The sequence below is a fragment of the Bos indicus genome, chromosome 5 (assembly GCF_029378745.1).
Source record: "Bos indicus isolate NIAB-ARS_2022 breed Sahiwal x Tharparkar chromosome 5, NIAB-ARS_B.indTharparkar_mat_pri_1.0, whole genome shotgun sequence".
NCBI lineage: Eukaryota > Metazoa > Chordata > Mammalia > Artiodactyla > Bovidae > Bos > Bos indicus.
The window spans coordinates 65491354-65515818 of NC_091764.1; the positions used below are offsets into that span (position 1 = coordinate 65491354).

The following is a 24465-nucleotide window of genomic DNA, read 5'->3' on the forward strand; positions in this document are numbered from 1 at the left end:
TTGGAACACCCCCCAAGCCCTCCTCTCTGCTATTTATACTGCCCTGCTGGCAGACTTCCCCAGTCTTCTATGTGATGGGGCTGCTGAATGTGAACCTTTTGTGTATGTATGAAACAGAGCAAATTCTTTACTCTTTTCTTTCTGATAGGTTTAAAAAGTAAGAAGATACAGCAAAATGATAGATGGCTGTCATTTTGATGTTACCCACCTTAGATAAAATACAACGAAGTGTATTTTACATAATTTTGTGTGTGGTCTGTGTAGATATATATGTATACCCCCTATACATATATATATGTACACAGTCATTATTATGTATCTATTTTGCCACATAACGTGTTGGAATTAGCTTTCTATGGAAGTTCTTTCATAACGTGTATATCTTTCTTCTTGCAGTCTTTTCTTCCTTTCTGTGGCTGCCCTATTCTCCATTCTCTCTTAATGGCTGTTGTCCTCCAGACTAATTTCTGTAGTGTTTGATGCTTTTAGCTACGTCAGGTTTTATTCTGTAAGAGAATTCTTTCTTTTATAAGATCGTGTGTTGGTTTGGACTCTGTCTTTCTCTTGGTTTTTATTTTACGTTGTAATGCCTGCACCATTTTACTCTTCACTTTCTTCCTTCACCCTGGTTCTTCCTTTTCTTCCTGAAAACTTTTCCTCATGTATCAAATAACTTTCACATTCCTTTCCCAACCCCTGGACACCAGTTTCTTTCTCTGTTTCCCTCAAGTAGTTCCAACATGAAAAGCTGTTTTTATTTCTCTCTGATCTTGCTTTGTCCTACTTCCTCTTGAAATTTTCTTCTTTCCTATTTCTTCACTCGTTCATGCATGTTTTCTCAGTCTCCTGTTTCATGTTCTCATCAATTGTCTCTTCATTATGAAATATCAACATGGTAGCTCCCAGACCGACCATTGACTTCAAGGTGTTTCTCTTTTTCAAAGTCCTGAGTAATTTGTATCATTCACATGCCCTCCTAGCCACCAGGATATTCTGGCTTGCTGCTCCTTCTCCCTAATACTCTAGAAGGGCTGAAATAAGAGAAAGAAGAATCCCTAGCCCCCTGCTCCCTTCCTGATAACCTAGATGGTCATCATTCCGAACCATTAGGGGAACACCCACAACCCCTCTGTGAGCCAGGAGCATCCTCCACCTGTGTGGAATGCAAGAACCCAGGATAGCTTAATTTGTTTGCTAGACCAAGAGCTTGTTGTCATGACAACCAGGGGCTGCCTCCTGGGCTGGGGGGGCAGTTTTTATTTTCATGGAGAACACTTCCAATTCCTGATAAAACAGGGCTGCCCTTATCTCAAGCGCCCTCACTCCCAGACTCTGATGTGTGAGCCCCACATAGGGAGAACTCTGTTCCCTGAGGACCCACCAGACCCTCCCCAGCTGAGGTGGCAGGGACAAGAGCAAGGGGAGGCTGTTCCACTGCAGACTGCTCCTCTGTGGAGTCCAGGACCTCTTCCGCTTTTGTCTTCCGGGTCTTGCTTTGTTCTTTTCTACTTCTTGCTCCCGGAGTTGGAGGTGTCCCAGCCTCCTTTCTCCTCCTCTTCTCTGTGGCAGGTGCCTCAGGACAAAAAAAAAAAAAAAAACACAGTCTGGACAGAGCAGGCTGTGCCCCTCCTGAGGAATTCCCCTCTCCTCTAACGTGTTTGGTCTCTTCCGTCACTGTTCTGAAGACAAATATCTTTGCATACTTTGCACACTTTACTAACAGAGAATGCTGACTACTGATACGATATTCTTCTGGTGTGAAAGTGGGTGTCTTTAATTAATTTTAATGACGGATTCTCAAAGGTACATCAGCAAAACAGTCTGATGAAAATGGGGAGGCTGCATATGATCTACCAGGTAAAGTATTCTCTGAAAGCTCTCAGAGTTTCTTACTGTATGATAAAGTTTCTGGGAATGTTCCAAGACCAAGCATGAAGTACACCCACACACAAAAAGCCCTTAGGGATGGAAGGGGAGGGTGGGCCATGAGTTAATAAGGTGGGAACCAAGCCTTCTTCTTTCTTGTTTTTCCTCCTTGGGCATAATAATGCATATAAACTTTTAGAACTTGAAATGTTTGTAAAACGTGGATGCTGGGTTTAAATTTTCTTGATGTTACAGACAAAGCTACCAAAAACATTTTAAAAAATCAGAACTTTTGACTGAAGTGAAAGATTATGCCAATTCTTTATGAGGTCTTGGCTCCTGAGCTGTGTTTCCTCTTTACTGTGGATATAGGCTTCTTTTCTTCATAATTGGGGGCATAATCCAACTTCCCATGGGCTTTCCTGGTGACAGACGGTAAAGAATCCACCTGCAATGCAGGACACCTGGCTTCGGTCTCTGGGTTGGGAAGATCCCCTGGAGGAGAGAATGGCTACCCACTCCAGTGTTCTTGCCTGGAGAATTCTGTGGACAGAGGGGCCTGGCAGGCAGGTCCATGGGGTGGCAAAGAGTCAGACACAACTGAGCGACTTTCACTTCACTTCACTTCACTTCACTTCAGACTTCCCATGGCCATATTATTGTCTTATAGTAATAAGCCTGCCAGGATAAAATGGAGAGATCATATGAGTATAAAGATCAGTGTCTCTCATTCATACGAATAGTGTTCCTTTTTTCCTGACCTTTAATGTATATTGATGGATAAATATCATGGTTATATCAATTGTAAAAAATGTATACTGTAAAACCAAATTGGAATAAGTTACTACAAAATTCCTGGAACAGTCACTATCATTCAGGATACCCTAGTATCATGTATAAGAGACTTTTTAGAAATAGCAGAATCTAACTATCATTCCTGATTTTTACCTTAGCCATTCTAGGCCATTATTCATTTAAATATGATAAAAGCCCAGCCATGTAGTCTGAGTTCAGAGCAAAGTCATATTCCCTCAAAATGATTTAGAGTAAAATACTAATTTAGAGTAAATTGTTTAACAAGATGATTTCTTTCACTAACTATTATTTTTCTTTTCCTTTTTTCCTTAATGGACTTTAGCTGACGACTGGATAGCTGCAAATACAGAACTGATCGAAAAGACCAAGTTCACCATCACAGGTCTGCCAACGGATTCAAGGATCTATGTGCGTGTGAAGGCTGTGAATGCCGCCGGTGCCAGCGAGCCCAAGTACTATTCTCAGCCCATCCTTGTGAAGGAAATCATAGGTAGGTGGCAAGGCTTTCAAAATTTTGTCTCCATGTTTTTTTAACCGCTTTCTTTCTGAAACCCTCCTCTTTTGCTGTCACTCCTTTGATATTTTATTAATATCTCCTGGGAGTTAGAAATGAACAAAATAGCCCTTTATAGGCAGTGTGGGAGGTCAGCTCCCAGTTTTTAACCTAGTACTAGGACCAGATAGGTACACCAGGTTGCAGGAGCCAAATCTGTTTGGGCTGCCTTTTTATAATGGAGAGAGAGAGGCGGGAAAGAAACCGTTCAAACAATCCATACAGCAGCAACAATGGCTCCAATGAGTCTGTGAGGTCAAAATCATTTTCATAGTAATATGAACATGTTGTTTTCCCTTTTCCAAAAGCAATGGTATGTAAAACTGCTGGTGCCTTAGCACAGATCATATTCGTGCCACCGAATTGTCTTGTCAGTCTTTTCTTCCTCACCACCATGCACTCCCAATTAAAATAAATGGGCCTTAGAGTGTTCTTGATGAGGCATAAAAATCATTAATAATCATTTAATATGATTATAATAAAAAATTAATCATTTAATCATTTTTAAACCTTGGTTCTTGAGTACACTTTTTCCCTATATGTGTGACAGTGAAATGCAAAGTATATGTCAAGATTTTATGCTGTGTACTGGAGTGGGTTGCCATTTCCTTCTCCAGGGTATCTTCCCAACCCAGGGATCAAACCCGGGTCTTCCGCATTGTAGGCTGACGCTTTACCATCTGAGCTACCAGGAAGTAGCTAACCCTTAAGAAATTACAATTCATGTTTTAGTGTAGAATCAAAACGGAATATCCACAATTGTCTGAAAAAATTTATTAAAATATTCTGTGTGAAGCCAAATTTTCTTCAAGCACTTCAAGCAAAACAACATATTGCAATAGATTATAAGTCAGACAATAAAGATATTTGCCAAAACAGAAAATAATGCCATATCACAAGTTTTTGTTAATGTAAATATGGTTGTTTTCATTAAAATGATATTTATGTTGTTATTTTTCAAGTAAGTATATAAATATTTCAAAATATATTGGTTTTAATTTCTAATATGGTTAGTATGATAGATACAGCCTATATAAACAAAAGCTTTGTGGGACCTTCCTCTGATTGTTTTTAAGAGTGCAATGGGATACAGAGACCAAAAAGTTTGAGCATCACTGCTCTAGGGCAAAGAATATTGGAAAGTGGTTGAGTATCTAGATCTGGATCATGTTGGGCCACAGACTTATGGTGTGACTGCCTGAAACCTTTTGGGAGGTTAGGGGATGGATGGATGGAAAAAAGTGTGAAGAATGCAAATTTTCTTAGTTGATTCTGGAGACAGACTATGAAACATAAGTTCTGTTTCTTTCATTTATTGACTATGTGGTTTCAGGCAAGGGACTTGCTTTTCCTGAGCCTTAATTTCTTCATCTGCAAAACAGAGACAATAATCGGACTTACCACCTCAAGAACTTGTGAGAGCTGAATGAATTAATCCCTGTTATTTGCGTAATGAAATGCTTGCCACACAATAAGCTCTTGGTATAAGCTAGCTTTTATTATGATGATGGTTTAGTGTGCTATGGAACCTCGCTGAGTCTCTTTTTCCTTAACTCTGTGAAGTTAGGGAGTTAGAGGATCCCTCAAGTTCTCTTCCAGCTGGAGCATTCAGTAATCACAACTACTACCATCATCATCATCATCTCCTGAGTTTATTGAGCACTTATTATTCTCAGCCAGTATGCTAAATGCTTTATCTAGATGACCTTATTTAATCCTCACAACAATCCTGTGAATTAGATCTTGTGGAGGAGGCTGAGACCAGATCTACTGTCTGATCTAGAACTCAAACCCAGATCTCTCTGACACTGCAGTCTGTGTGTCTAAGCAGAGCGTAGGTACTTGAGGCTGACTCCAGGTTCTAATCCTGGCTGTGTCACCTTGGGCAAGTGACTTAAACCCCTGTTGGCTTTAGTTTCTTTATTATAAAGTAAAAAGAATACCTTTGTCATAAAGGTAGCTGTGAGGGTGAAGTTGGTCTCTTCATGAAAAGCATTTACTATTCCATACTGAGCCCTCAAATGATACTGAGCCCACTTCATCCCTGTGAGCCATGAGCCTCGATTTTCTTCTGCCTTTGATGGCTTTATATCCACATGTCCTAATATCTTTGTGGTGTTTAATGAATATCAACATTCAGTGGGTTAGTGCTGCATGTTACGTACTTCACCATAGCCATAGAGGGAGAAAGTTACCATTAAGTGCTAACATAATTACATAAGCAACAAGTGCTACATACTAAAGCTTTTTTAAATTATTAAAAAATTTTTATTGGAGTATAATTGCTTTACAATGTTGTGTTAGTTTCAGCTGGACAAAGCTATTTTATTATTATTATTTTCTGGTGAGAAAAAATGGTCAGTCCTACCAGCTAATGTGGTGATTGTAGATCTTTTATTGAATGTTCGTTGGAGAATATACTCACTGTTAGAAACTACGAAAAATATATATAAGGCCCTAAGAGAAACTTTAGTGTTTGCTTTCAGTTATTTCGGTTCAGTCACTCAGTCGAGTCCGACTCTTTGTGACCCCATGGACTGCAGCACGCCAGGCCTCCCTGTCCATCACCAACTCCCGGAGTTTATTCAAACTCATGTCCATTGAGTCGGTGATGCCATCTAACCATCTCATCCTCTGTCATCCCCTTCTCCTCCTGCCTTCAATCTTTCCCAGCATCAGGGTCTGTTCAAATGAGTCAGTTCTTCACATCAGGTGGCCAAAGTATTGGAGTTTCAGCTTCAGCATCAGTCCTTCCAATGAACACTCAGGACTGATTTCCTTTAGGATGGACTAGTTGGATCTCCTTGCAGTCCAAGGGACTCTCAAGAGTCTTCTCCAATACCACAGTTCAAAAGCATCAGTTCTTTGTTACTTAGCTTTCTTTATAGTCCAACTCTCACATAATAAAAATAGGAAGTTGCAGAAAATGAAAGAGGTCAAGAGTAAATTTTGTTGAGTCAAACTGTTAAAACATCTCTGCTTGAAGGTAACATTTGGAACCAAAGTTACCATATATAATCTATTAGTGGCCCATCTAAGATTTTACTGCAGAGACATAAGCACAGGGAAATCCTGATGAGTATATGCCAGGTACGCTTATGTAAGGGTGCTTCCAGTGTATGGTACTAACTACAAAATTATGCTCTTCTACTCTATCTCAGAGGCTCCAAAGATTCGCATCCCAAGGCACCTGAAGCAAACCTATATCCGCAGAGTTGGAGAAGCCATCAATCTGGTTATTCCTTTCCAGGTAATAATTCAGGGTTGTTCACTTTCTCTTTACAATGCTGGGGTGTTTAAGAAGTAAAAGGAGATACTTCAGCATTTACGTTATTCATGATTCAAGATTTTCTCAGAGAAAAAGTAGGAAATGATGGACCAGATTTGGAGAATGACTAAACAATTTCCTGCTTTAGAAGTACTGAAATCTATAAAACTGTCATAGATTTTCCAAATGAGACCTCAACTTGTCTGAAGCTCAATGACTGTAGTGGGCCAGAGAGCAAATACCAAGGAGACACCAAAACAAGAAATGCTTGTTTAAGATCTTAAAGATCTTTTTGGGTCTATTCATCTGTAAAAACGATCTTCCTTTTAGGTGAAGTTCTTGCTGTAACACGCAGAAAAACAACATGTGCTTGCTTCCCACAGTTATCCCAAACCACACTCAAATTACCCAGGTTCCAATGAGGGATAACTGAAATTTGAAATTGTGAAGTCACTCACTGAAGTATATTAATATTGTTAAATCATTGCTCCTGAAGAAGAATCTGTTGTTTATAAGTTTAACCAGGTTTTGCATACAATAATCACTTTTGCACTCTCTCTCTCTCTCAGACACACACACACACACACACACACACACACACACTGCACCATTACCTCCTTACTCATTTGATTCCTTTTATGCCTTAGACAACGCTGTTCAATAGAACTTTCTGTGATGATAGACATATTCTGTTAATGCAATGTCCAATATGGTAGCCAGTAGCCAGATGAGGCTATTAACTTAAAAAGAGCAGCTAGGAACTAGGGTGATGGGAATTTTTAATTTTCCTTAATTTTATTTAGTTTTAGCTTAAATGGCCACATTTAGCTTGTGGCTGTTATATCAGACACCCTTAGAACTAAAATTTAGGTCTGTGCACACATTTGAACACACACATACACCCACAGCTGTTTCAAACTCAGGCTCCCATGAAAATTAACCTAAAGGGACAGCCAGGTCAGGCCATTCTCACTGCGCTTGGGGCCCAGCCTTAGAAGAAGTTATCCTCTACATAGACAGAACGTGAAGTCAGAAGGGAAGTCAAGGAGGAAGCGGGTGTAAACGTGGCAGAGGAGGAAGGAGATGGCTTGGCAAGATTCCTCCCACTTCTCTCCTTCCACAGCCTTAAATCAAACTAGGAGTTGGCACAAGCCAGGCACCCAGGACCCTGCTCTGCACTGGGGCTGAATTAACCCTCTAGTCTCCACACCATGTTGACAACGGGGGCTAATCCCAGTTCTGGATCTTGTAGGGGGAGGCAGTGGATTCAGCTTCTGTGACTGGGTCTTGGGGAGGAAAGAGCATGAGAACAGGGGCCTCGTGTGTATGGCATCCCTAGGGGCTGGTCATTTATCAGGAGAGCCACGGTGAGAATAGTATGTCACGTTTGTATATTTATGTAGCCTCTGGAGTTCTGAGACCTCATGTGAGCCCCATGTGAGAGGCAGGAATGGCAGATTTCCTTACCACCTTGAGAAAGGAAGGAACTGATTATTCAGAGAAGTTAAGTGATTTGCCCAAAATCACACAGCAAGAAAAGAGTAGTGCCATGAATAGTGTCTATGTCTCCATACACTAAATCCAGTGCTTTTTTCACTTCATGTTTTATCAGAGAACTCAATTTCTTCTCCTAGTAGTTAATAATAAATTGCAGTTTAAGGAAATGAGACCTGGAACTACTTTCCCATCTCTAACAATATTGTTAAACTTCCTACTAGTGCATCTGAGCACCCCGTCCGTTTTTTCAAGGCCTGTGGGCAGGGGTTTGATATGTGTCTCTCACATTCCTTAACAGAACCTATCAACAAGCCACGTTAGGATCCCTTGGGAAGGTTGTGCCTTACCAGACACTTGGTTCTTGTCTGTGGGTTGAGCCTGGAGGCTCAGGAATCTTACGGAGTTCCTTTGTAATGGAAACTGAAACTCACATCCTCGACTGACATTATAATTACTCAAAGTCTGCTCTTAAAGAATAGTTTCAGCTGTTATCAGAGAGGGAATTACAGACAAATCTAAAATGAGCAACATGGTACAGTGGAATAATAATCATTAACATGGAGATGATCAATGAAACCCTTATGCAGTGCGCGGAAGCTTAGAACTTCAGTCTTGGTAACCACAGTGTGAGACAGGTACTACTCTCATTCCATTTTACAGATTAGGAAACTGAAGCAGAGAGTTTAAGTAACTTGCCCAAAGTCACACAGCTATCAAGCAGTGGAGTCAGGATCCAAATACAGATTCTGGGGCCTCGGGGCCTATGTTCTGAACCGTTAGGCTGGGATGTACAGGATTTGGAGCTGAAGAGACCTGGCTGGAAGACCAGGTTCCAGCACTTAGCTGCAAGGCCTTGTGCAAGTCATTTGATACCTTTATCCAAAAATAAATAAATGAAGATAATGATACTTACTGTGAAATGAAGATTAAAGGAAGTTATAAATATCATGTACCTACCAGTGCCTTGCATACCCAATGCAATTGATGGGCAATAGTGAATATTACTTTACTGCTGTAACTGCCCACCATCAGACAGTTTTCCAATCTTGCCAAGGATAGGGTAAGCCACTGACCATGTTTTTAATGCTGAAAAAATCTGGAGACAATCTGATCCCCTTCCACCTCTACTTTTTGTCTTCTTTTTTAAGGGAAAACCAAGACCAGAATTAATTTGGACAAAGGATGGTGCACCTATCGATAAGAATCAGATCAACATTCGCAACTCTGAGACTGATACAATCGTATTTATCAGAAAAGCAGAGAGGAGCCATTCTGGGAAATATGATCTGCAGGTCAAAGTGGAAAAATTTGTGGAAACTGCGTCCATCGATATCCGGGTTATTGGTAGGTTTGGAGGAAGAAACTAGAATATTCTATGCAGTATGGAGACAAATTGTCCTTAAAGAATCAGAATTTCTGTTAGGTTGGCTCTACAAAAAATTCCTTTTTTTAGAATTAAGAAAAAAGATAAATTAGTAAAATTGGTTAGCTTGTTAGAGTAACTTTTCACTGATTAAAAGGACTAATGAGAAACTTAGGGCATATATATTAAATAAAATTAATGTATGTACTTTCTAGTGAAAACCCTCTGTACTGTTTTACAATCTAGGTCGCTCTTACTCTGTTTCTCAACTCTTTGATGATGAAACTATTTCTTGTGTTGAATTCTTGCATTAAGAAAACATTGTAGATTTTAGATTTTTTCTACAAGAAAACATGTAGATATAACATGTTTCTTACTTCATTTAAAATTGGCTAATAGTAAAGTTAATGCAAATGCAGGTTGGATCCCTGGCTCGTGAAGATCCCCTGGAGGAGGACATGGCCACCCATTCCAATATTCTTTACTGGAGAATCTCATGTACAGAGGAGCGTGATGGGCTACAGTCCATAGGGTCACAAGGAGCCAGCCACGACTGAAGTGGTTTAGCACAAAGTTAATGGAGAATGAAGGATTTTTATTAAATGTAAGAAAGGTGTACCTAAACAGAGTTAAACAATTAAAGACTGAACTGTGGTTGGTCCTGCAGAGCTAGTTAGATATTTACCTGTCCAGAGAAGGTTAGTTCTTGTTTCTTTCCACAGTCAGGGTGATAGAGAAAGGATTTCTTATAAATAGACTCTTCTTGCTTGAACTGTTCTATAATTTTTGCAGTGTCAAGAAATAAATTTAAGAGCAGAGTTAGGAGAATCCTTGTCTCCAGTCATTTTCATTAGTGCAGTTTAGCAAATGTGCTAGAACAACAGATTCTCTAACCAAAGGAGCAACTTCCTATGGCGAGCCTTTCCTTAGGTGAAAGGTCATGTTCTTTAAACTAAACATTCTTTTCCCATTGACTAAAATGTCTTGATTTTTGTTACGTAGAAGAGAGTATGGAGGATGCAATGTGTGCCCTTGGGTCTGGCCTGGCTCCATTTTAATGGAAGCTCTTGTAGTTGAATCTGGAAGAGGCTTACCCTCTGAAACATGGGGAAGGGCTTTTTCATTTTTCCTACTTTGACATGTAGTTACTTTACCAGGTAGTGAAAAGGGCCTGGCACGTCACTCACACATTCAGAGTGTATAATAAATAATAACAATGATTATCCTCAGGTCAGTTCAGTTGCTCAGTCGCATCCGACTTTGCGACCCCATGAATTGCAGCACGCCAGGCCTCCCTGTCCATCACCAACTCCCGGAGTTCATTCAAACTCACATCCATCGAGTCGATGATGCCATCCAGCCATCTCATCCTCTGTCGTCCCCTTCTCCTCCTGCCCTCAATCCCTCCCAGCATCACAGTCTTTTCCAATGAGTCAACTCTTCCCATGAGGTGGCCAAAGGATTGGAGTTTCAGCTTTAGCATCAGTCCTTCCAAAGAACACCCAGGACTGATCTCCTTCAGAATGGACTGGTTGGATCTCCTTGCAGTCCAAGGGACTCTCAAGAGTCTTCTCCAACACCATAGTTCAAAAGCATCAATCCTTCGGCACTCAGCTTTCTTCACAGTCCAACTCTCACATGCATACATGATCACTGGAAAAACCATAGCCTTGACTAGATGGACCTTTGTTGGCAAAGTAATGTCTCTGCTTTTGAATATGCTATCTAGGTTGGTCATAACTTTCCTTCCAAGGACTAAGCATCTTTTAATTTCATGGCTGCAGTCACCATCTGCAGTGATTTTGGAGCCCAGAAAAATAAAGTCTGACACTGTTTCCACAGTTTCCCCATCTATTTCCCATGAAGTGATGGGACCAGATGCCATGATCTTAGTTTTCCGAATGTTGAGTTTTAAGCCAACTTTTTCACTCTCCTCTTTCACTTTCATCAAGAGGCTTTTGAGTTCCTCTTCACTTTCTGCCATAAGGGTGGTGTCATCTGCATATCTGAGGTTATTGATATTTCTCCCGGCAATCTTGATTCCAGCTTGTGCTTCTTCCAGTCCAGCGTTTCTCATGATGTACTCTGCATATAAGTTAAATAAGCAGGGTGACGATATACAGCCTTGACATACTCCTTTTCCTATTTGGAACCAGTCTATTGTTCCATGTCCAGTTCTAACTGTTGTTTCCTGACCTGCATACAGATTTCTCAAGAGGCAGGTCAGGTGGTCTGGTATTCCCATGTCTTTCAGAATTTTCCACAGTTTATTGTGATCCACACAGTCAAAGGCTTTGGCATAGTCAATAAAGCAGAAATAGATGTTTTTCTGGAACTCTCTTCCTTTCTCCATGATCCAGCGGATGTTGGCAGTTTGATCTCTGGTTCCTCTGCCTTTTCTAAAACCAACTTGAACATCTGGAAGTTCACGGTTCATGTATTGCTGAAGCCTGGCTTGGAGAATTTTGAGCATTACTTTACTAGCATGTGAGATGAGTGCAATTGTGCGGTAGTTTGAGCATTCTTTGGCATTGCCTTTCTTTGGGATTGGAATGAAAACTGACCTTTTCCAGTCCTGTGGCCACTACTGAGGTTTCCAAATTTGCTGGCATGTTAAGTGCAGCACTTTCACAGGATCATCTTTCAGGATTTGAAATAGCTCAACTGGAATTCCATCACCTCCTCTAGCTTTGTTTGTAGTGATGCTTCCTAAGGCCCGCTTGACTTCACATTCCAGGATGTCTGGCTCTAGCTGAGTGATCACACCATCATGATTATCTGGGTCGTGAAGATCTTTTTTGTGTTCTTCTGTGTATTCTTGCCACCTCTTCTTAATATCTTCTGCTTCTGTTAGGTCCATTTCTGTCCTTTATCGAGCCCATCTTTGCATGAAATGTTCCCTTGGTATCTCTAATTTTCTTGAAGAGATCTCTAGTCTTTCCCATTCTCTTGTTTTCCTCTATTGTTTGCATTGATCCCTGAGGAAGGCTTTCTTATCTCTCCTTGCTATTCTTTGGAACTCTGCATTCAGATGCTTATATCTTTCCCTTTCTCCTTTGCTTTTCACTTCTCTTCTTTTCACAGATTATCCTACTTACTTTTTTTAGCCCCAAATTTATGTTTCTGCCATAGCTGTAAAAATCTAGCAATGCCATTTATTCTTGGGGAGCAAGTGTTTGAAAAGTCAGTGCCAGTTCTGAAGATAAAGCAGATGAGTGCAGGTGGGAGGTTGAACTTAGAGAAGCCCGCTGTCTGTAGGACAAGTGGGTGAAAACAGGAAGTCAAAAGATTGTGCTTGTAGAGGCTTGCCATTGGTAATTGTGGAAAGAAAGCAGGGACTGTCACTGTGGTTTCCTTCCTGGAGCCCATGAAGACTGCTTGTTAAATGTTGATTAAAAGAGAAAAACATGACTAGAAAACACTCTGATATTTACTGTTTTCAGTCTGACATTTCATATAGAAATAACTACAGGGAATATGGGAAGGAAGTTCAGTTCACTGGTGGCTCAATGTTAAGAATCCCCCTCCAATGCAGGAGACACAGGTTTGATCCCTGGGTTAGGAAGATCCTCTGGAGAAGGAAATGGTAAATACTTGCTCCAGTATGCTTGCCTGAGATATTCCATGGGCAGAGGCTACAGTGCATTGAATTACAAAAGAGCTGGACACGACTTAGCAACTGTAAACAAACAGAAATAACTATAATTGCATTTTAATACCTGAAGAATATTTCAGGACAGAAAGGATCATGCTTGTACTGCAGAGGATAACAGATGTGAAATTTCCCTGAAAAAAATTAAGAAATTATGTCTTAAAAAAAAAACACATAATATTATTATCTTTCCTTGCACTTCTGTGCAAGGTTTGTTTTTTTTGTTTTTTTTTTTCAGATCAGATCAGATCAGTCGCTCAGTCATGTCCAACTCTTTGCGACCCCATGAATCACAGCACGCCAGGCCTCCCTGTCCATCACCAACTCCCGGAGTTCACTCAGACTCACGTCCATCGAGTCGATGATGCCATCCAGCCATCTCATCCTCTGTCGTCCCCTTCTCCTCTTGCCCCCAATCCCTCCCAGCATCAGAGTCTTTTCCAATGAGTCAACTCTTCACATGAGATGGCCAAAGTACTGGAGTTTCAGCTTTAGCATCATTCCTTCCAAAGAAATCCCAGGGCTGATCTCCTTCAGAATGGACTGGTTGGATCTCCTTGCAGTCCAAGGGACCCTCAAGAGTCTTCTCCAACACCACAGTTCAAAAGCATCAATTCTCCGGCCCTCAGCCTTCTTCACAGTCCAACTCTCACATCCATACATGACCGCAGGAAAAACCATAGCCTTGACTAGACGAACCTTTGTTGGCAAAGTAATGTCTCTGCTTTTGAATATGCTATGTAGGTTGGTCATAACTTTCCTTCCAAGGAGTAAGCGTCTTTTAATTTCATGTCTGCAGTCACCATCTGTAGTGATTTTAGGGGGGCTCAAAGAAAAAAAGTTTTAGTTTTCTTAACTTTTGGCCTTTCTGAACATTACTGCCATTTACTGAAAGGTCAGAGGTCACAGAAATTCATGATGCAGAAATAAAGTGAAGAAAGACTTTACTTCCTCATGAATGCATTTTACTTCCATAAAATGGAAACACTTGATAAATACCAATGAATCTTGAAGGGAGAGATGGCAGAGGAAGCATGTTTTCCTCACTCCCATTAAAGATGCCTTTTTAGTACAGCAGAAAACCCCTCTCACAGGCTGTGGGTTTTGGGCCTTTCATCAAAAGCTGGAGTCCCACAGCCCAGGTAGACTCTAAGATTTCACATCCAGTGTCAGCTTACCATTCCATTAGGCAGAGTAGCCTGTGATTCATCGCCAGTCATCGGCCCCTGGAGGATGGCTAATGAGGTTTGAGGTTTCATTTAAGTTTTCTTTACAAAACTTTTTCTTTTCATGAAGATGAAAGTCAAGCATTTGCAGATAAGCTAAGCTGGAGTGCATTGCACTTCTCTGGAAAAGAAGAATGCAGAAGAATTGTGGGTAGAAATATGGGAAGGAAGTTCAGTTCAGTCGCTCAGTCGTGTCCTACTCTGTGACCCCATGAACTGCAGCACACCAGGCTTCCCTGTCCATCACCAGCTCCTGGAGCTTGCTCAAACTCATGTCCATCAAGTCAGTGATGCCATCCAGCCATCTCATCCTCTGTCATCCCCTTCTCCTCCTGACTTCCATCTTTCCCAGCATCAGAGTATTTTCCAGTGAGTAAGTTCTTTGCATCAGGTGGCCAGAGTATTGAAGTTTCAACTTCAGCATCAGTCCTTTCAGTGAACATTCAGAACTGATCTCCTTTCGGGTTGACTAGTTTGATCTCCTTGCAGTTCAAGGGACTCTCAAGAGTCTTTTCCAACACCACAGTTCAAAAGCATCCATTCTTCGGTGCTCAGCTTTCTTTATAGTCCAACTCTCACATCCATACATGACTACTGGAAAAAACATAGCTTTGACTAGACAGACCTTTGTTGGCAAAGTAATGTCTCTGCTTTTGAATATGCTCTCTAGGTTGGTCATAACTTTTCTTCCAAGGAGTAAGTTTCTTTTAATTTCATGGCTGCAATCACCATCTGCCGTGATTTTGGAGCCCCCCCAAATAAAATCTGTCACTGTTTCCATTGTTTCCCCATCTATTTCCCATGAAATGATGGGACCAGATGCCATGATCTCAGTTTTCTGAATGTTGAGTTTTAAGCCAAATTTTTCACTCTCCTGTTTCACTTTCATCAAGAGGCTTTTTAGTTCTTCTTCACTTTCTTCCGTAAGAGTGGTGTCATCTGAATATCTGAGGTTATTGACATTTCTCCCGACAATCTTGATTCCTGCTTGTGCTTCATCCAGCCCGACATTTCGCATGATGTAATCTGCATGTAAGTTAAATAAGCAGGTGACAATATACAGCCTTGATGTACTCCTTTCCCAATTTGGAACCAGTCTGTTATTCCATGTCCAGTTCTAACTGTTGCTTCTTGACCTGCATACAGATTTCTCAGGAGGCAGGTCAAGTGGTCTGGTATTCCCATCTCTTGAAGAATTTTCAGGGGTTTGTTGTGATCCACACAGTCAAAGGCTTTGGCGTAGTCAATAAAGCAGAAATAGATGTTTTTCTGGCATACTTTCTCGACGATGCAACAGATGTTGGTGATTTGATCTCTGGTTCCTCTGTTTTTTCTAAAACCAGCTTGAACATCTGGAAGTTCATGGTTCACGTACTGTTGAAGACTGGTGCTGGGGTCCAGCCCTGGCTGATCCAGGGTATTCGAAGGAGAGATGGCATAGGAGACCTATTTATTTAAATATTTATCAAAGATATAAAGAGTAATAGAATGAGGATAGCTCAGTGAGGAAATTCAGTGGAGAAAAGAGGCTGAAATAAGGATAGCTCAGTAGGAAAATTCAGTGAAGAAAAGAGGCTGAATAATTCAGCCAGAAGGTAAGAGAAAGAACGACATGGGGAGATCATGTTTCGGTGAGCAAGGCCTGAACTTTATTTTCCAAAGTAGTTTTTATACCTTAAGTTATGCATAGAGTATAATGGGGGAAGGGGTAGAGTCATGCAGCAAGCCAGGCTTTCTTCCTGCAAACTTATCATATCAAAAGCTTAGGTGATTTTCATCATCTTCTGGCCCAGAGGCCTGTTAACATTTTAAGACCCTTTCTTCAGAAAACTTATTTTTCTCTAAAGGTGATTGGTCAGGAGCCACCCTCCAAAAGCATTAGATAAAGTTGCATTCCTACAGAGCAAAGGTGTGGTGGGCTATAACAAGAAAAAGAATTAACTCAAGGGTCCCAGGTTACAAACATTAAAGCCTCTATTTACACCAATTATATTAATCACTATACTGCCAGGGACACAGCAGGTAAGGGATATGGAGACTTAGCAGCAAACATTGGCCCAACAAGTGAAAATCCCTTCACCAATACAATTTCTAATCAATCTTTTAACTGCTCAAAGGAATCTGTGTTTAGACAGTTTAGAACATCTCATGCCTCTCACAGTTGGGAGGCCCTGAGCAATCACATGTGGCTGGAAAAACCTATTCAGGCAGACTAGAGGACTTCCAAAGGAGTTTGTAGGTTGAAACACTGTCACACCCAGGAATTATTAACTGGAGCTGTAAGCTAACTCTTTTTTCAGAGAGAGGTAGTGGGGGACAGCCCCCCGTAAAGTCAGAGGTGTAGGTGAAAGCACAAAGCAGAAAGTAGGCAGATTCTGGTTTTGGGGGTAGATGCTCGATAATTTCCAGGGAGACTCCTGATGCTTGATCCCGCCTTTGCGTATGCCAAGCCTCCTTCCTCATGACCTTTGCCACAGGCAGAGCTCGCTCCCTGCAGACTGGCTTGGAGAATTTTGAGCATTACTTTACTAGCGTGTGAGATAAGTGCAACTGTGCGGTAGTTTGAGCATTCTTTGGCATTGCCTTTCTTTGGGATTGGAATGAAAACACCTTTTCCAGTCCTGTGGCCACTGCTGAGGTTTCCAAATTTGCTGGCATATTGAGTGCAGCACTTTCACAGCATCATCTTTCAGGATTTGAAATAACTCAACTGGAATTCCATCACCTCCACTAGCTTTGTTTGTAGTGGTGCTTTCTAAGGCCCACTTGACTTCACATTCCAGAATGTCTGGCTCTAGGTGAGTGATCACACCATCATGGTTATCTGGGTCATCAAGATCTTTTTTGTATAGTTCTTCTGTGTATTCTTGCCAGCTCTTCTTAATAGCTTCTGCTTCTGTTAGGTCCATACCATTTCTGTCCTTTATTGAGCCCATCTTTGCGTGAAATGCTCCCTTGGTATCTCTAATTTTCTCAAAGAGATCTTTCATCTTCCCCATTCTATTGTTTTCCTGTATTTCTTTACATTGATCCCTGAGGAAGGCTTTCTTATATCTCCTTGCTATTCTTTGGGATGGGAAGGAAAAGACATTTTAAATACCCTCCTACAACAAGGTCTAGATTAGGGGGAAAGTGACCTCACAGTGACACCATGAATTTATCCTACAGACCGTCCAGGTCCACCCCAACTTGTGAAGATCGAGGATGTCTGGGGAGAGAATGTTGCTCTATCATGGACCCCACCAAGGGATGATGGAAATACTGCCATTACAGGGTACACGATCCAGAAGGCTGATAAGAAGAGCATGGTAAGGTCTGGTTTCTCTGGTACAGAGCAGCAAAATCATAGTTCATCAGAAGTTAAGGGGGAGGCATGAAGTCCTCTTTGGTGAGGAACTCATGAGGGTCATGGAGAAGTGTCATGGCACAGTGGGAAGGGTAAGGCCTTAGGAGCCATGGAGAGTTGGACTTGAATTTGTACCTAAGACCACATATACGTGGACAGTCACTTGACCTCTTTGATTTCCATTTCCCTCATATGTAAAATAAGGACAGTGAAGTTTACCTTGCTTGTTTATCAAGAGGCTAAGACAATAGAATGCTCAATAGAATTCACTAAATTTATTCATTCAGCAAATATTTACTCACTATGAATTCTGGCTCAAATTTGCATCCATGCAACTTCTTTCTCTTTGTAAAATAATTGTTGGATACCATAGACTGATGTCTCAAAAAAAAAAAAAAAAAAGATAGCAGTTAGAAAAGAAAGAACAGCATATGCAAAGGTCCTGAGGAGGGAACAAGCTTAGAGTAGTCAAGAAGCAAATCAACAAATATGAATTATTATTACCTATGCTTTATAAATGAGGATATTAAGGCTCAAAAGATTAAATGAATTGCTGGAAATCACCAGATTTTAAATGTTAAAACCTAGGTCTTTCTGACCAGAATCAATCCACTACACCCACCATTCCCCTGCCTGTAAGTTGGTGAATGAATAAATGAATGTTTTACACAGAATGTCACGGAGCCACTATCCATTCTCATAGGAAGAGTAGAACATCATACTGAATGATATTGACAGGAAGTCTTTAGGCATTTATACTAGTAGATCTCAGTAAGAACTTAGGTTATAAGGTTACACTGGATTAATAGAAGGGGAAAGGGATGAAAAGAGCAACCTAAGTAACAGGAATGGATTTCAAGTCTTTCATTTTTGTAAACTATTTCTAGCCTGTCTTTCACCACAGTCCTGGATAGGTGCTACATGACAAAATAAGACTTGGCATTTAAAGAAACGTCTTTCAGCCAAACCCAGACAGCTTGAGAGCTAGATCAATGGGTGACTTTGCAAGGAAAGTATTGAATATTTTGGATTTCCTTAGCAAAAAGGGCTCTTCCCTGGACCTTTGTCTGGATGCTGGTAGTGAATCCAGGGGTACCACATTTCTTCCAGGTGCCCCATCCCTACCACACTGCCCAGCATTTGTCTTCTTAGATATCTAGTCAAGTCCAGGTGAGCCAGGATTTTGCTGCTGCTTCACGTGTCTTAGCTCTGCCTGCTGACAGGGGAGGAACCCCAACACCACACCATTATGTTTCTGGTGCATTTCAGCAGACCTACAGACCTGAAAATGCTCACCATGCCCAGTGCACTTCCCAGGAGCTCACCACACCACTGTCTTACTGTGCCTACAGATGCTGTTTTTCACTTAAGTTCCTATAGTCCTTTCTACCTTCCATAAACATTGTTTTCATGATGTACGCCAGCACATTCATGTGTTCATTCATTTCCTATTTGTTGAGCACTGTTCTAGCTGCTGGATCAAAAACAAACAGACAACTCATGCTCTTGGAGCACTCTTAGTATAAGCAAGAAGAAAGGCATAAACCAAATGTTAAAAACAATATAATTAATGTTGGAATAAAGGTGTGCATAAAGTGCTTTGGAAATTAAGGAGGACATAACTACAATTGCTGGGTGTCTTTAAAATAGAGGTCAGAGGCCCTAAACATTGCAAGAAAAATCCTTTTCCTTTAAGAGTTTTTTGGTTAGGAAATGTATTTTCTCAGTTAGTGGTACTAAATATGTGTAGTACAATGTGGTTTTCTACTAGTGACAAGATAAACTTTGAAGCCACTTTATTTCTTGACATGGTGAAGGAAAAATTAAAAAAAAAAAAAGAAAGAATAACATAACTTTAACTCACTCAATCATTCAAGTATTCAGTTTTGTGCATGCTACCCACTATATACCAGGTGTTGTGATAAGGCACTGGAGATACAAGGGGTGAGAAGAAAAGTACATTTTTAACCGTCACTGTACATCATTGCAATGGGGAAAGTAGTGAAAAAGCAAGTAAAATAGTAAGTACATGATATATTTAAGGTAACAAGTGCTGTGAAGAAAACTAAGCCAGGTCAAAGTGAAAAACTATGACCAAAGTGGAGTGGTGGGAGGGTAAACAGTTAGGGAGGAGGTGATAATTAACAATTGAACAAAGAATTGAAAGAACCTATGATAATGGCACCCCACTCCAGTACTCTTGCCTGGGAAATCCTATGGATGGAGGAGCCTGGCAGTCCATGGGGTCGCTAAGAGTCAGACATGACTGAGTGACTTCACTTTCACTTTTCACTTTCATGCATTGGAGAAGGAAATGGCAACCCACTCCAGTGTTCATGCTTGGAGAATCCCAGAGGCAGGGGAGCCTGGTGGGCTGCCATCTATGGGGTCACACAGAGTCGGACACGACTGAAGCGACTTAGCAGCAGCAGCAGCAGTGGCATGATAATGATATTAGGCAAATTGATTGAGTGATGTTAACTTTTCTCTCATGATTTAGCATCAGTATGACCCTGGTGCTTGGGAAGGGAGCTTTATCATGGAACGTATACCAGCATTAATGTCCCAGAAAGAGAGGCATTTATCTGGATTTTCAAAAGAGACACTTGTTACTTCCAGGCAATACATGCTTTTCTTTAAATGGTTGAAGCAGATGTACAATATATGTTTAATAGGCCACAAAACAGGCTGTTCTAGTTAGTATAAATTTTAAGTTAAACCACATATAAGTCAGAATGACATCCCCACAGCTCATTATGCGAAAATTTCTTCCATCATCATCTAGGGTAAATGAATCTAATGTGTAAATGAACATTAAATTACATAATCAGGTATAAATCAATTATAAAGTATTAAATTAAATATACATTTCTGTTACCCTAAATATAAAAAATAGTGCTTTTTTTTTTCTTTAGTTAATGCAACATCCCTGTTATTTATTCTAATTAACAGTTGAAATAGCTGTGTATTTTGAAGTGATTTTCCTTAAATTATCTTTGTTTGTTTTTTAGGAGTGGTTCACTGTTATTGAGCATTATCACCGAACCAGTGCCACCATTACTGAACTGGTCATTGGAAACGAGTATTATTTCCGGGTCTTTGCTGAAAACATGTGTGGCCTCAGTGAAGATGCAACAATGACAAAAGAGAGTGCCGTGATTGCCAAGGATGGTGAGTTGGGAGTGGGCTGGACATCAGTGGACCTTAGTGTTAAGTGATGAGACAGAGAAAGAAAAAGAGATGTGGCAAAATGAATAAGAAATCATAAACGCCCATTCAAAACTGTGGTAAGAATGGCCAACTAAAATATAATCTTACATGTAAAATATCTTAAGGAAAACTGTACTATGATTATATTTTTTAACATACATAATTTCATTCATTCCAACATCTGGACAGTGGGTCTCTCAATGACTAACATCACAGGGATAGGAAAAAGTCACCATTTACTTCTAGAGCTTGGGTTATTCTATTCCTGGACACCTTCGAGGATGCTGCTTATAAGAGCCATTTTGTATGAAAGGAGAAGTTGGATTCCACCCTCGTCATTTCGTTTCCTCATAAATCATGTCCTTCCAGCCCTTCCTCATTACATTCAGGTTAAAACACATTGCTGAGCAAGACACCCAGACACTGAATTCTTCCCAATATTTATTTTGGTTCCAGATGGCTCTCTGGCTTTCTGTCCCATGTGAGATTGGTTCTAATTGGTACCTTTCTAAATGAATGCCTTTGTTCATGTTTTTACATGTTTTTCTAAGCTCAGAGGGGCTTCCCAGGTTGCACAGTGGTAAAAGAATCCGGTTGCCAATGCACGAGATGCAGGAGACTTGGGTTCGATCCCTGGTAGGGAAGATCCCCTGGAGAATAAAATGGCAACCCACACCTGTATTCTTTTTTTTTTACTAAAACATTTAATTAGCAAAAACTATTACAATAGCAAAGAAAAACCCACTCCAGCATTCTTGCCTGGAAAATTTCATGGACAGAGGAGCCTGGTGGGCTACAGTTCTTGGGATCGCAAAGAGTCAGACATAATTGAGTGACTGAGAGCGTGAGCATGCACTAAACTGAAGGAAGTTTTTATCATAGTCAACTCTGCCAAGAATAATATTTTTATTTTTAACTTGCTTATGTTTAATGCTTGTTTTTAAGGCAAAATCTACAAAAATCCAGTGTATGAAGACTTCGATTTCACAGAGGCACCTATGTTTACTCAGCCATTGGTCAACACCTATGCTGTAGCTGGTTACAATGCTACGCTGAACTGCAGTGTGAGAGGAAATCCTAAGGTACCAGTTTTTTTCTTTAATCACATTAAATTAAATTTAAGAATTAACTCCAAACTCCATCTTTTATATTTGCTATGTTATAACTGTAAGTATTGGGTTGGTCAAAAAGTTTATTCAGGTTTTTCCATGACATCTTATGGCAAAATCCAAATGAACATTTTGGCCAACTGTACTAATATTAATTGACTTTGCAACTGCTCAATGTGTGTGTGTGTGTGTGTTTTCTGGGATAGAGAGATGGGACATGCAGGGTGATGATGTTGGTGGGTACTAAAGGACACTATTTAAATGTATAAAAATGTTTCTTTACTAACTAAGGAATATTTTCTAAGGAAAAAACAAACCACTTATTTTTAAAAGAACTGAGAGGTAAGGAGATGGAAGTAATATTGTGTCATCTGAAAAATTAGGTGGTGATACTGATTTATCAAGTTTCTTGTAATAGTGTAAAGCAAATGGTGATACTATAATGGAAGGCAGAATACAAAACGTTCGGTGATAAAGGTACAGAGCACCAGGAAGGAGAGACGGCATCTGACTGAACAGGTTACATGTTGGCATTTGAAAAGAACAACATATTAATGAATGTTGCCCACAGAGCTATCTATCCCTGGGCGGTGCTGAGAGAAAGTGCCCTAGAATTTGGAAAAATTGCAAATGGTGATATTTTTCCAGCATATACCAAGAGCAGAAATAGAGAAGTGAAAGGGATAAGCCAGGCTGAGGATGCAAAGAAGATGCTAAATCTATATTTAATTGGAGGTGATGTTGGTACGTGCAAGTGGGAATGACCAGGAGGAGAGAAGAACATCACTGGAGCTTGGGAGAAAGGCGAGGGCTGTGACTCTTGGTCTGGGTGCGCCAAGCATGGAATTGCTGCATCCCACCCTTTGGAGCTGAAACTCTAGGAAGGAATATCAGAAGAAAGAGAGAAGTGAAGTGAAATGTGAAGGACCAAGATGTGAGCCTCAGGAAATGTGCCCGTTTGAAAGGTGAAAGGAGGAAGAGGACAGTGAGGACACTGAGAAGTGCTATCTTTTGGGTTTGAGCAAGGCAAAATCATTTAAGAGATAGAGGCAAGAGTGTGTGTTTACAGAAAGGAAGAGAAGACAGTGTGAGAATGGAAAGGAGAGTTAGTGTTGGTGTAGCAGAATGGAGTAGCCTTCCTGGGTGACTGGATCATTATTGATCTGGGATTATCTGATTGGAGCAGAACCATCCATTGCCACCAGATGATGAAAACAGGTGTCAGAAGAGAGATTAAATAGTGAGGAGGGTTAAGCAGCTCATAAAAAGTTAGAAAAGCATATTGGGGAAAACATAAAGAAAATTGACCGGTGATGACACTTTACAGGGATTCTTTGCAAAACATTGAGTGATATACGTGCTCCTGGACGAGTCAATCTCATAGACATGTAAATGGAATTTAAATGTAATTGAATCTGTTTGGGAAGATCACCCCAGGGCTGTCCTCTAAAGAAGTCTGGCTGTTTCTTGGAAACTGCTCATTTGCTTCCTGTCCAAGCATTAAGTAGAATTTAATTTGAAGAGAATTAGTGCCTAAGTTGATGTGGATTCTTCTTAGATGTAGTGTTTTCTTTCTAAGCCACATTTGAACATTCTGTCACTGGCTTGGATGGTCTATACCCCAGGCCTAGTACAGATATGTTTTGACCTAGTTTGTTTCCATCTTCAGCCCAAAATTACCTGGATGAAGAACAAAGTTGTTATTAAGGATGATCCAAGATACAGGATGTTCAGCAACCAAGGGGTCTGTACTCTGGAGATTCGCAAGCCCAGCCCCTATGACGGGGGCACTTACTGCTGCAAAGCAGTCAATGACCTTGGGACAGTGGAGATCGAATGCAAACTGGAGGTGAAAGGTAGGACATCCCAGATCTCGTGTAGACCGAAATGAAAGAAAATCATTTAATTACTATCCTTACTACCTAATCCAAATTGCTTGCTAGCATTTTGGGGATAGGTTAGGAAGGTGGGGATAAGATCCGAGGAGAGGACATTTTTCATTCTGCATTCACTTTATTTGTGACAGCTACTTGATTTTTTAAGTAGACTTATTTTCATCTCTTGAAATTATTGTTATCTAAAGGACTATTAATTTCAGTGAACTTGTTATGTGCACAGCATGGTAACAATGACTCAAGTCAAGCGGTATTACTTTTGTGATGTAGTCCATCTTAGATAAATGTAAAAATTCACTGATAAAACCACTATTTTTAACTAGTTTACTATCTTTGTGAAACTATATATGTAAATTTGCTAATTTAGTATTTAATATTACAAATGTGCATGCTCTGTCGCTTCAGTCGTGTCCAACTCTTTAAGATCCCATGGACTGTAGCCCACCAGGCTCCTCTGTCCATGGGATTCTCTAGGCAAGAATACTGGAGTGGGTTGCCATTTTCTTCTCCAAATGTAGAATTCAGCATACACATAACCCACTTCTTTTAAAATCTCACTAGAGAATTTCCACTTGGAGGTATACATTTCATTTATACTAGTTTTCAGAAGTGTTTCAACTAATGTAAACCAAGAAAAGACATAAAAATTGATGTCAGAAAAATC

The 24465-nt window shown here is 40.4% G+C and overlaps 1 protein-coding gene across 11 annotated transcripts in view; it reads left to right on the forward strand.

The window, feature by feature from the left end:
* The window catches only part of MYBPC1 (myosin binding protein C1), a 101308-nt gene that overhangs the window by 72208 nt on the left and 4635 nt on the right, over positions 1-24465 (forward strand). For 9 of the 11 annotated variants that reach the window (XM_070789624.1, XM_070789616.1, XM_070789622.1 and 6 more), the window contains 8 exons: positions 1804-1857; positions 3005-3172; positions 6397-6485; positions 9149-9344; positions 17410-17549; positions 20599-20758; positions 21743-21879; positions 23576-23762. In XM_070789624.1, coding sequence (XP_070645725.1) covers positions 1804-1857; positions 3005-3172; positions 6397-6485; positions 9149-9344; positions 17410-17549; positions 20599-20758; positions 21743-21879; positions 23576-23762 — 1131 coding nt within the window. The remainder of the gene's footprint in view (positions 1-1803; positions 1858-3004; positions 3173-6396; positions 6486-9148; positions 9345-17409; positions 17550-20598; positions 20759-21742; positions 21880-23575; positions 23763-24465) is intronic. The other 2 variants (XM_070789621.1, XM_070789623.1) reach the window with 1 other exon arrangement.